The sequence below is a fragment of the Elgaria multicarinata genome, chromosome 18 (genome assembly GCF_023053635.1).
Source record: "Elgaria multicarinata webbii isolate HBS135686 ecotype San Diego chromosome 18, rElgMul1.1.pri, whole genome shotgun sequence".
Taxonomy (NCBI): domain Eukaryota; kingdom Metazoa; phylum Chordata; class Lepidosauria; order Squamata; family Anguidae; genus Elgaria; species Elgaria multicarinata.
Window position 1 is genome coordinate 2,635,812 of NC_086188.1, and position 13,367 is coordinate 2,649,178.

A 13,367-nucleotide genomic window follows, 5' to 3' on the forward strand; every position below is an offset into this window, starting at 1 on the left:
TTAGGTCATCGATCTTTGCTTTTGTAGATTGAAAAGCCCCCATCCATTTGGATGGCGATATATCAGTAATCATTCAATTGGCAAATCTCTGATCCATGTGCAGCCTGCTGTGTTGGAACCGGAGCGCTGCTTGAATTTCTGGAGTGCAGAAGAGAAACCCGTCATGTGCAACACAAGTGCGTGTGAACTCACGGCTCCTGGATTGCTGCTTGTGTGCATCCAATCCTGTCCGTGTGTGGACGGACTGCCACGCTTTTGTCTGATCGCTGTCCATTCCGTGGGTCTTGCGCACGTGGCCTTCCTGGCGGCTTCTGTTCCATGTGGCCCGATTAATCCTACAGTCATGACCCGTCCTGTTTTCCAGGCCCACCCAGTCAGGCCATGTGGGCCTTGGGGGACAAAGTGGCTTCCACCATTGTGGCCCAGACTGTCCACATCCCAACGCTGCCATGGAGCGGAAGCGGTGAGCAAAATTCCTCTTGTCTAACTTTGTATTTTGTGTAGCAGGTGATGTCATGGAGGGATACAGGGACGCTGTGCCAGCACTTTATTATTATTATTATTATTATTATTATTAGCATCCACCCCACCCCTCAGACCTCTCTGTTCCCTCTGAGCTTAGCTACAATTCTCAGAGAAGCAGGGAGGAACAATATATTTTCCCTTGTTGGAATGCAAAGTACTTTGCCCTGTCTGGGTCTTCAGTGGGCAACGGAGGCTCTTTAGCTTTCCAAATGACCTGCTCCTTCTGGAGGGTAAAACTGGTAGAGCTAGTTCATTGAGATGGCTCAATGAAGCATTTTGGGACTCTCCCCTTCAAAATTTAACACCTACACCACATGGGAAGGATCAAATGGAGCCCTACCGCTATTGACACGGCACTAGCGGACCCACAGCGCAGCGTTAAACAGTGGAATTCGCTAACCCCAAGAGGTAGCGATGGCCACCAATTTGGATGGCTTTAAAAGGGGGGTGGACAAATTCCTGGAGGAGAATGGCTGCTAGTCCTGATGGCTCTATGCTACCTCCTGTATCAGAGGCGGTAGACCTGTGTACATCAGTTGTTGGGGAACATGGGTGGGAGGGTGCTGTTGCACTCCTGTCTTGCTGGTGGGCTTCTGGTTGGCCCCTGTGTGAACAGAATGCTGGACTAGATGGACCCTTGGTCTGATCCAACACGGCCCTTCTTACGTTTTTAAACTACTGCTTGTGCAACGTCAATATTGATGTTGCGCAAACGGCTACTGAAGTTGTGCAAACGGTGGTTTTCTTGAGCGCAGTGGTGGTAGTGGATCATTGGATCCTTCCCCTTAATCCCAACTTCTTCAGTGTCGGCAGGCACAAAGGGGATGGGATCGAATGGCGTTTCCTCGGCCCGTGTGCACAGCTGCGAAGCCTGCTTGCGTCCGGCGCAACCTGTTTTTGAGTTTTCTCGTGCGTTCTCTGTTTACCTCTTGAATTATTTGACAAGGCCAGGGGATCAGCGAGTCTCCATGTCTCTCCTACAGCTCTGACCGTTTCTGACGTGATTTTTGTTTTGTTTTCCGGTAGGTTTGGTTGCTGAGTGGACTGAGGAGGAGAACGAGAAGCTGAGAACGATCACTGTTCCCTTGGAGACATATGGGCAGGGTTGCGTGAGGGATGTGGAGGAAGGCTTAGAGGTGACGAAAGGCGTGCCTTCTTTAGACCAAGATATCTGCGCTAAAGAAGAGGGTGGTGTCTTTTTTGGGAGGCGAGAGTTACTTTAGAAAAAGGTTGAGGACAGAGAGATATGATAGAGCAGGGACTCCCATGGAGGGTGGGAAATAAGGGAAAAAGGAGTGCCCTGATGTGTGCAATCTTAAAACATTGGTCCCTGCAATGAAATAAGAAGTGCCATGCTGGATCAGACCGAGGGTCCATCTAGTCCATCACTCTGTTCACACAGTGGCCAGCCAGCTGTGGACCAGGGACCAGCAAAGCAGGACACGGTGCAACAGCACCCTCCCACCCATGTTCCCCAGCAACTGGTGCACACAGGCTTACTGCCTCAGATAATGGAGGTAGCACATAAGTTAACATTGCCAAATCCAATATAGTAATTGGCTCAAGTGTAGTTTTTCGTTTTGTTTTTAAATTATGTTTGTTTAAACAAACCTGTAAAAGAAGACTCTACAAAATATTTGTAAATTTAATCTATCGTTAATGCGTCAGTTTGCCTGCACCTACCTCAAATGCTCTTCTTAAATCTCTGATAAATCTGGTGTGTTTTAAGAGCTGCATCACAGGACAGATTTTCAACTTGTGCTTTGCCTTACCTGAGAGAAGTAGAGAACACAAAAATTCCCCCTTCCTACTACCTACTTTAAAGCCTTTGTATCTAAGGGCTGGATTTTCCTTTAAAAATATATTACTAATTTTCCAAAACTGAATCAACCAAAAGAAAAAGAAAAGAAGGAAATAAATTAAAAGAAATACATTGAATTTAAATCAAATTATTGACAGAGGCTGAACTTTGATCCAGAGGTGATACCTAAAGGACGAGTGCCTCTGAGCATGTGCAGGGAGCTGGTTTCCAGGAAGGACTCACAGCTGCTATGCTTCACAGTGAGCCCACAAATAAACTTCTATTTTGTACTGAGGGAATTCTAGGATGGCCACAGTTAGCTTGAGAAAACGCAGGCCCGATTCCATGGCCTTCAGAAGAATTAAAAAATGATTACTTTCTTGATCCAGGTCTGGGATTAGCAGAGAAATGTCACTAAATAAATTCTTAGTCTTTTGATTCTGATATTTCCCTTTTTCTTTTTGTTCTCCTCCTCTCAGGCCTCCGAGAAAATTGGCTACCCTGTGATGATCAAGGCCTCAGAGGGTGGCGGTGGCAAAGGAATCCGGATAGCAGAAGGAGCAGAGGAGTTCCCCGCTCGCTTCAGACAGGTAAAAAAAGGCGCTGTGGTGGATTTCGGCCGTCTTGCCGATTTTCCCGCCTTTCCCCCTGTGTTCCAGACACATAGATGGTGTAGCTAAGGGCAGTTTAGACCGACGAAAGTACTACAACTCCCAGCATTCTGGGAGTTATAGGACATTTTTCTGTCAGAAGATGCTTAGGATTGCACCCCAAATGTTGCTGAAGTGGACATTAATGTTCTCTTTCCCCTCACTCGCACCCCCCTTCAAGAAGAATTGGGTTTTTTTTCCACACACTTGTTTATTTATTTATTTATTTTATTACATTTATATATCGACCCATACCTGAAGCTCTCTGGGTAGTTTACAGAAGTTAAAACTGTAGCTTTTGTAGCTTTTCTGCCCTTATAGGTCATGAGGTCCGTTGTCTTCAGCATTCCTTGGGGCAATGGTCTGCAGGAGGGTGCAGCTTACTTTTATTTATATATTTAAAATATTTCTATCCCGCCCTATATCACTAAGATCTCAGGGCGGCGTACAGATAAAAATATACAGTTTAAAACAATAAATATACAGAGTTAAAAACAAATTAAACCATGATCCAAGTTAAAACAATATATAATTTAAAAGATACAGTTAAAACAATGTGCCAGTTTACTTGATTTAACTCATTTTGATTGACTAAATAAGCACGTTAGCAACTTTTAAAAAAGAAGTACTTATTTTTAGTATGAAAGCTGCAGGCGGCAAGCCCCGTCTTAGAAGAAAGAACCCTCACCTTCCCTCTAGCATAGGACGGAAGACCTCTTCTAAGATGCTGCCTGTATTGCAGCAATCTCTCTTTTAAATGTGGGAGTTTTTCAACAATTTCCCATGGTTTGTTGTTGGGTTAACTCTGGATTGTTTAACCCGTAAACAACCCAGAGTTTCTGGGTTTTCATATCAGAAAACAACCCGGTAGTGGGGCATTCCTGGGTTGTTAACTAAAAGCAGAAACAATTCCTAGGTTAAACAATGCAGGAATTGCTGCCTTAGAATGGTTTAATTAGAGAGACAAGGCCTCAGACATTCTGCTTTCCCCATTGTCTTGTTGCTATGAAATCAGTGTGGTGTAGTGGCTAAAGTGTTGGACTAGGAATCGGGAGATCCGGGTTCTAGTCCCCACTCGGCCATGGAAACCCACTGGGTGACTTTGGGCCAGTCACAAACTCTCAGCCCAACCTACCTCACAGGGTTGTTGTTGTTGTGAGGATAAAATGGAGAGGAGGAGGATTATGTACAATACCGCCTTGGGTTCCTAGGAGGAAAAATGCCTGGATATAAATGCAATAATAAATAAATAAATCTCTCTGCTGCGAGGGATTCTAAGAAGCATTCTAGGGGCAATTTGCCCAATGCATTGTTGCGTGCTTCAATATTTCTTCGATCGTATGGGAGGAGACGACCCTTCAGATAACCTGGTTATGATCCCGCTATCCAACAGGTGCAGAGTGAGGCTCCCGGATCTCCGATCTTCGTGATGAAGTTCTTGCAACACGCCCGTCACCTTGAAGTCCAAGTCTTGGCCGATCAGTACGGGAACGCCGTTTCGCTGTTCAGCCGGGACTGCTCCATCCAACGGAGACACCAAAAGATCATTGAAGAAGCACCTGCGACTGTAGCATCTCCTTCTGTGTTTGACTACATGGAGCAGGTACACATAGTCATGCTTGTCCAAAAGCCGTGTGTGAGTGGACGACGGTAGCGGACAGCAAAGAAGTAAGAGGGGTGACATTTTTACACTGACCGCAACGCATCATGTGCTACTTGTGGGATTTCCACAGGTAGCTGGCTGGCCACTGCGTGAACAGAACAGGGAATGAAATGGCTCCTTGGTCTGATCCAGCAGGGCTCTTCTTAAATTCACATTCTCCACCTGCAGCAGCCTCCCACAAAATAGCGCCCACCAGATGGGTTTGACTACAACCCCCATCGTCCCCCATCCAGAAAGCTGGAAGTTATAATCCAACACGTCTGAAGGAACCCAGCTTGAGGAAAGCCGGCCTACAGTTTGATTCTGCTTTTGCAGTTTGCTTTACACATTATTTAGCATCGTGGCTAAGGCACCGAGCTTAATTTAATTTATTTATAAGACATACCGTATTTCTTTGATTCTAAGACGCCATCGATTGTAAGACGCAGACTAGTTTCAGTACCACCAACAGAAAAAAAGTTTTGATTCTAAGGAATAATAAACGCACCCGCGATTCTAAGACGCACCCCGTTTTTAGAGATGTTTATATGGGGGGGAAGTGCGTCTTAGAATCGAAGAAATAGGGTATATCCCACCTCTTCAAGGCGCTCAAGTGGGGTGAATGGTTCTCTTCTTTCACCCTCCCTGTTTTATCTTCACAACAGCCCTGTGAGGTAGGTTAGGCCGAGAGAGAGAGTGAGTGGTCCAAAGTCACCCAGGGGCTTCATAGTTGATGAGAAGTGGGGTCTCTTCAATCCTAGTCAAACACTACATTATTATTATTATTATTATTATTATTATTATTATTATTATTATTATTTGCATTTTTATACTGCCCAACAGCCGAAGCTCCCTGGGCAGTTCACAAAAACTAAAACCATTCAAAGTATAAAACAAACAGTATAAAAACATGATATAAAATACACCTTAAAAATTGATTAAAAACATACCATACATGATTAAAACATCTTTAAAACATTAAAACATCTTTAAAACATTGGCCTGGTTATTGAATTTATACCCCATTTTTTGAAACTATGCATCCCCGAAGCAGCTGGCATGTACCAAAATACAAGAGAAATTGAGTTTAGAGTTTAAAACAACGAAAACATTAACTTCTCTGGATGAACCGTTCTTGAATTCTTATCCGTTACTCTCTCAAGATATTGTGGGTGTTTTTATGGCGTTTCTGTTTGACGTCTTCTCTCCCCAGTGTGCCGTACGCCTTGCAAAAATGGTGGGCTATGTGAGCGCGGGGACAGTTGAATACCTCTACAGCGAAGATGGCAGCTTCCACTTCTTGGAGCTGAACCCCCGGCTGCAGGTGGAACACCCTTGCACTGAAATGATCGCCGACGTTAATTTGCCTGCTGCCCAGCTCCAGGTATTTTACATTTTACTGCTTATGTCTTTTTAGGGCAGCGGGGCAGAACCTTATTTCATAGAATCATAGAATAGCAGAGTTGGAAGGGGCCTACAAGGCCATCGAGTCCAACCCCCTGCTCCATGCAGGAATCCACCCTAAAGCATCCCTGACAGATGGTTGTCCAGCTGCCTCCTGAAGGCCTCTAGTGTGGGAGAGCCCACAACCTCCCTAGGTAACTGATTCCACCGTCGCACTGCTCTAACAGTCAGGAAGTTTTTCCTGATGTCCAGCCGGAATCTGGCTTCCTTTAACTTCAGCCCGTTATTTTGTGTCCTGCACTCTGGGAGGATCGAGAAGAGATCCTGGCCCTCCTCTGTGTGACAACCTTTTAAGTATTTGAAGAGTGCTATCATGTCTCCCCTCAATCTGGGGTGAGTGTCCATGTGTGTGTGTGTGTCCATCTACTTCTTTATGGGACCCCATTCTATTTTTTCCCCCAGGGGTAAACTCCCTCAGCTTCATCTCTTTACAGATAAACCCAAATCATATTGTGCTCAACTGGTATATTTCTGGGGGTCCCTACTCACCATGCTCTGGTGTGGGTTGTATCGATGCTTTCTGAAAATGTAAGAGCTGGCTGGGGCATTCTGGGAGTTGTAGTCCAACACATCTGGAGCGCCGCAGGTTGAGGAAGGCTGGTTTAAGGCGTCTTCTAAACATGCCCAGTAAAATAATCTCGTCAAATAAATCTGAACCTTTTGTTTTAAAAGCATCGAGAGAACGCACAGAGAGGGCGAAGAAATTATTTTCATGTTGCGCCCTTCCTCTTCTTGTCTCCCTTCTCAGATTGCCATGGGTGTACCTTTGTATAGGGTGAAGGACATCCGCGCCCTCTATGCAGAGTCCCCGTGGGGTGATGCCCCCATTTCCTTCGAGAGCCCCAGCAACGTTCCGGTACCCAGGGGCCACGTCATTGCCGCGCGAATCACCAGTGAAAACCCCGACGAGGTCAGTCGGTGGAATTCAAAACATATCCATAGGAGGGAATACTGAAAGAGTTCGGGCGTCGCTTTGCTCGGGCGGGCTGCGGGGGCATATGGCAACGTCATCTCGTTCTTTTATAAACCAGTAACAAACTTTTTATGGACCTTGAGAAAGCGTGCCCGTTCATTTATTTTTTAAAAGACACATTTGGCTCCTGCCTTTCCATCTGAGATTCTGCAAACAGATGCTAACTATTTGATGAAGGGCGGCCTAAAAATATTGTAATAAATGCAAATTATGCACGTAGTCAACGAAGCTTACATCAAAATGTAAACACAGAAGTGAAATACGAAATGTCCGTTAGAGTCTGTTCCTCCCTTTTGCCGCTCCCTTATTCTCTGTCTTTTTGCACTGCAGGGTTTCAAGCCCAGCTCCGGCACGGTGCAGGAGCTAAATTTCCGCAGCAACAAGAACGTGTGGGGGTACTTCAGCGTGGCGGCCACCGGCGGCTTGCACGAGTTCGCCGATTCCCAGTTTGGACACTGCTTCTCCTGGGGAGAGAACCGAGAAGAGGCCATCTCGTCAGTATTGCCCTTGTGACATCCTTCATTCATTTATAATTTATTTATTTATTAAATTTATAGACCGCCCCATAGCTGAAGCTCTCTGGGCGGTTTACAAAAGTTAAAAACAGTGAATGTTAAAAAGTATACAAAATGTAAAACCATCAAAAATATAAAAACAACAGTATAAAACAACATTTAAACAACTACAGTTCTGGGGTCCATTAAAAAAACACCCAACAGCATATGTTGTTAAATGCTGTTAAATGCCTGGGAGAAAATATAACAATGTTGGCACCAGGCGAGCCTCGTCGGGGAGATCATTCCATTATTCGGGGGCCACCACTGAAAAGGCCCTCTCCCTTGTTGCCATCCTCCGAGCTTCCCTCGGAGTAGGCACTCGGAGGAGGACCTTAGATGTTGAGTGCAGTGTATGGGTAGGTTCATGTCGGGAGAGGCGTTCCATCAGGTATGGTGGTCCCAAGCCAAACCAGCACCTTGAATTGGGCTCGGAAACGTATAGGCAGCCAATGCAAGCGGGCGAGAGTCAGTGTTATATGTTCGAACCTTCTGGTTCCAGTTACCAATCTGGCCGTTGCATTTTGCACAACCTGCAGCTTCCAAACCGTCTTCAAAGGCTGCCCCATGTAGAGGGCATTGCAGTAATCTAATTTGGACGTTACCAGAGCATGGATGACTGAAGCCAGGTCATCCCTGTCCAGATAGGGGCGTAGCTGGGCCACCAACCGGAATTGGTAGAAGGCACTCCGTGCCACCGAGGCCACCTGGTTACGAACCCCCAGCTACGAACCTGCTCCTTCAGGGGGAGTGCAACCCCATCCAGAACAGGTTGAACACCCACCATCCGGCCAGAAGAACCACCCACCAGCAGCATCTCAGTCTTGTCTGCATTGAGTTTCAGTTTATTAGCCCTCATCCAGTCCATTGTCGAGGCTGGTTCCACGTTAGGCGTGGAATTGGGGCTGCCTCCCCGTGGCGGAGGATCTAACCAAGCCCTGAGAAAAGCACTCTGATGACCCAGCATCCCTGAAGTGCAGGACGGCAACCGAGTTAAGGGAAACATCAATGGCCTCAGCAGTTCCAACCTGACTGCTGTGTCGGCAGATCTGTGTACAAAAATATTTATTAAGTTCACATATTTGCCGACAGAGCAATCAAGTTGGAACTGCTGGGGCCCTTGGGGTAGTTTCCCTTAACTCTGTTGCCGTCATTCTGTGCTTTTTTCGTTAAGGACAAGTGTGGTTTTTCGCTTGTGGTTTCCCGGAAGTGTGGGACAAATCGTGGCTGACCTGCCACAGTTTTGAGGAGAGCAGAGCACTTCAGACAGACAGTGGGGAGGGAGGGGGGGTAAAGGGAAGAGGACCGGGGTGAGGTGTGGAGCTTACTGGGGCATTTTCTAAGTCCCAATTGTTGAACAAGAGCGACACCAGAAAAGCTGGTGAATTAGGTTGATGAATTCCCAGAGTGACAGGCAGTGGCCCAGTTCATACAATCACAGAGGGGGAAATAAGCAACCGTGGTTTGTGGCTGTGGTTAACAAGCCATCCCAGAACCCTGCAACAGCCCGCAGGTGTTGGCTGGGAATGATAGAATTTGTAGTCATAAGAACATAAGAGCCCTGATGCTGGATCAGACCAAGGGTGTCCAACGGGTCCAGTTGCTGGACCAGTTTCCCACCCTAAACCCACAAGCTGGACACTAGTGCAACAGCACCCTCCCTCCCACGTTCCCCAGCAGCTGGTGTCTATAGCCTTACTGCCTCTGATGCTAGAGGCTGTATAGAGCCATCAGGACTAGTAGCCTTCTCCTCCAGGAATGTAGTCCAACGCATCGGAAGTGCTTCGGGTTGGAGGGGTTTAAAGAGGAGAAGTTTGCAGAATTGATATTTTTTCTTTTTCCTGTGACAGCCAAGTGTTGTCAGTCGTGACGCCTAATCTGAGGTTGTATGTTATTTCACATAGCATTAATTCTTGCTTGCTCGTCCCTCCTCACGAAATTTTTGATAAATGAAGCGGGGTCTTTCTTTTCCTTTAAGTTAAAAGGGAAATTAATCGTTTGTGTGTTTCGCTTTCAAATCTTTCTAACACCTGAAGCAGGTCGGTACCTTATTAGCTTGTTTGGTGTATTTCAGAAACTTAGTAGTAGCTCTGAAAGAGTTGTCCATCCGTGGTGACTTCAGGACGACAGTTGAGTACCTTGTCAAGCTGCTGGAGACGGAGAGCTTCCAGACCAACGAGATTGACACCAGCTGGTTGGATCACTTGATCGCAGAAAAAGTGCAGGTTGGCAAATTTTTATAAGGATACTGCTGCTTGTATGCTTCTTATGTTTTTAAACTTGGTATATTTGTTTTTAATGTTTACTGTTCTTAACTTTTGTAAAACGGCCAGAGAGCTTCAGCTATGGGGCAGTATATATTTGGTTCGGGTCCAGGTTGTTTGAAAGACCGTTTTCTCCCTTATGAGCCTGCCCGTGCTTTGAGATCTTCTGGAGAAGCCCTTCTTTCAGTCCCACCTTCTTCACAGGCGCGCTTGGTGGGAACGCGGGACAGGGCCTTCTCGGTGGCTGCTCCAGTGCTCTGGAACTCTCTTCCTGGGGAAGCTGGGCTGGCTCCCTCCTTGATGGGCTTTCGGAAGCAGGCTAAAACTTTTTTGTTCCAGCAGGCCTTTGGAGAATAATCCGGCCCTCCATTTATGTTAATGTCTTATAATTTTGTTGTGTATTTTTTTAATTGTTTATGCTTTTGTTTCCCTCCCCCCCATGTATATTTAAAACTTTGTAAGGCCGCCTTGAGGCCCAGCATTGGGCAATAGGCGGGATACAAATAAATATAATAATAATAATAATAATAATATAAATGCAATAAATAAATAAATAAATAATTTCTGGAATGGAACATTTTGCATAGGTAGCAGTCATTTCCCCCTATGCCCTTTTAATCCCTTGTATCCTAAAGGCTGGGTAAGGGTAGACAGCAGAGTATCTTTAAACAGGCAACAGCTATTAACAATAATAATAATAATAATAATAATAATAATAATTTTCATTTCTCTACCATCCAATCGCCAAAGCTCTCTGGGCTGTTTACAGCAATTCATAAGATAATAAAATACGGCCTAAAAATATAGCATGAAATACATCATGAAAATTTAAATACGTAAAATTTAAAACAATTTAGACAGCTAAAAACACGTTCAAGTGAAATACTAGACCTGTTTAGACATCTGACATAAATGTGCCATTTGAATGCCTTGGAGTAGAAGGCGGTCTTAACGTGGCTCCAAACAGATGACAGTGTTGGTGCCAGGCGGGCCTGAGCGGAGAGCTCATTCTACAGCCTGGGAGCCACCACTGAGAAGGCCCCGCTTCCCCACAACTGTATAGCTCTTGCAAGAGGTGCTTGGGACATAGCAAGTCTCTTACCCCTTGAAAATCTCCCTTCATATAACCTTGCCACCAAATGTAACAAATAGATGGTAAACATGAGATTCATCGGGGGCAGATGAAATATTGGAGTAGAGACAGGGCTGGCATGTAATTGGGCCTTTTCTATTTATTTATTTATTACATTTTTATACTGCCCAATAGCCGAAGCTCTCTGGGCGGTTCACAAAAATTAAAACCATCATAAAACAACCAACAGGTTAAAAACACAAATACAAAATACAGTATAAAAAGCACAACCAGGATAAAACCACGCAGCAAAATTGATATAAGGTTAAAATGCAGAGTTAAAACAGTATAATTTGAATTTAAGTTAAAATTAAGTGTTAAAATACTGAGTGAATAAAAAGGTCTTCAGCTGGCGACGAAAGGAGTACAGTGTAGGCGCCAGGCGGACCTCTCTGGGGAGCTCATTCCACAACCGGGGTGCCACAGCGGAGAAAGCCCTCCTCCTAGGGCTTTTCTAGGACAGAACTAGGACCTTGAGGAGTGGTCAGTGAGGACGGAGAGCTGGACATAATAATCCCCACCTCCCCATCAAATCACCATTTCCGCCCAAGAACTGGAGTTAGTGACCAGACTTCAAGGGGTAGATCCATTGAGATTGCAGTGTAGTTGTCTTTCCCTCTGGAGGACATTTGGCCTCTTCATTGTCCTCCTCATTCTGACCAATGGGTTTAAGACCATCCTTTTTTGTCAGGTTTTTATAAAGATGGGGTTTTTAATACCATCCCCTGATGTATATTTTCTAGATTTGATTACCGTTCATTGCTGTCTTGATTTACTTTATTGTAACTCTGCATTTCATGGCTCTGTTTTATATTTTAACCAGTTGTGCACTTCTTTGAGAGGTGGCTTTGGACTAAAAGTGGCACAAAAATGAACTTACCATACCTTTCCTCATGGTATGTGGCTGCTGCGGAGTCTGAATTCTTCCTCATTGTGAAGAGGTTGTCTGGTTTTCACCCCACTGTGCAGGCAGAGAAGCCGGACACCATGTTGGGCGTGGTCTGTGGCGCACTCAATGTGGCAGACGCCTTGTTCAGGACGTGCATGGATGACTTCCTGCATTCTCTGGAAAGGTAAAGCACTATCTAGAGCAAGGGTCATCTCCACTCGATGGATAATGCTGGCCTGCATTACAGGGTTGTAAGGATTACCGAGATAATGTATGTGAAGACATGCATGATCTTCACTTACATTATCTCGGTAATCCTTTAGATTAGAATCCTTTGGAGTATTCTAAAATGCTGCACAAATGCTTATTCTGCCCTGCCTTCAAAAGATTTTGAAGAATAAACGGGGCTGTGGGGAGGAGGACAGTAGGACCCTTTTTATAAGAAAAACTAAAAAATTGGCTCGTCTTCCAGGGGCCAGGTCTTGCCAGCAGACTCGCTTCTGAACATTGTCGACGTGGAGCTCATTTACGAAGGCATGAAATACGCTCTTAAGGTAATATTTGCAAGGGGTCGATGGAGATTGGTGTAGGCCAAAGGCAGAAAATAGCCTGTCTGCTACCAGTGTACGAGATGGGGGCTGTTTGGGTTTCTTCCCCTTCTACAAAGACCTTTTAGCCCATTTTGGAGCGGGAGCCATGAGTCCTTCCTTTTTCTTTCTGTGATGCGCGAACAGGTCGCTCGTCAGTCCCTGACCACCTACGTGATCATAATGAATCACACTCACATTGAGATTGATGTGCACAGATTGAACGACGGGGGACTTCTGCTGTCCTACGACGGCAACAGTTACACCACGTACATGAAAGAAGAAAGTGACCGGTAGGTGAAGTACCTGACTTCGGGGCTGCTGTGTGTTGGTCTCTTCATAATGAACTCCAAGGCTTCTCCCAACCTGGTGCTTCCCAGTTGTGTAGGGATGCAGCTTCTGTGAATCCCAGCCACCATGGCCAATAGCCGGGCTGGCCAGGAATGATGGGAATTGCAGTCCAACACATCTGGAGGGCATCAGGTTGGAGAAGGCTGGTTAAGCCAGCGACACAAACTGTTTATGGCTATATAACATGGGCAGGATGCTTTGCTGTCTTGGGGCCGAAACACGTCGGGGTTTGGTACAATAAATTTTCCTACAGCGTCCTGAGACTTTCCCCCCTTTTTGTGTTAAACAACAACCCACCTAGGAGCTAGAATAATCTGGTCCTCCATCTACGTTAAGGTCTTGTAAAATTGTTGTGTATTTTAAACATGTTTTAATGTTTTAATTATTTTTTTAAAAAATTGTACATTTCTTTTCCTAGGTTTTAAAATGTATATGTTTTAAATTTTGTAAAGCCGCCTTGAGGCCCAGTATTGGGCAAAAGGTGAGACACAGATAAACTTCATCATCATCATAGGAGCTTATGCATGTCAATCCA

The 13,367-nt window shown here is 45.4% G+C and overlaps 1 protein-coding gene across 4 annotated transcripts in view; it reads left to right on the forward strand.

The window, feature by feature from the left end:
* The window catches only part of ACACB (acetyl-CoA carboxylase beta), a 69,597-nt gene that overhangs the window by 20,401 nt on the left and 35,829 nt on the right, over positions 1 to 13,367 (forward strand). For all 4 annotated transcript variants that reach the window (XM_063144170.1, XM_063144171.1, XM_063144172.1 and 1 more), the window contains 11 exons: positions 365 to 463; positions 1,552 to 1,661; positions 2,806 to 2,916; positions 4,370 to 4,579; positions 5,832 to 6,002; positions 6,831 to 6,992; positions 7,386 to 7,549; positions 9,684 to 9,834; positions 11,975 to 12,078; positions 12,367 to 12,448; positions 12,629 to 12,774. In XM_063144170.1, coding sequence (XP_063000240.1) covers positions 365 to 463; positions 1,552 to 1,661; positions 2,806 to 2,916; positions 4,370 to 4,579; positions 5,832 to 6,002; positions 6,831 to 6,992; positions 7,386 to 7,549; positions 9,684 to 9,834; positions 11,975 to 12,078; positions 12,367 to 12,448; positions 12,629 to 12,774 — 1,510 coding nt within the window. The remainder of the gene's footprint in view (positions 1 to 364; positions 464 to 1,551; positions 1,662 to 2,805; positions 2,917 to 4,369; positions 4,580 to 5,831; positions 6,003 to 6,830; positions 6,993 to 7,385; positions 7,550 to 9,683; positions 9,835 to 11,974; positions 12,079 to 12,366; positions 12,449 to 12,628; positions 12,775 to 13,367) is intronic.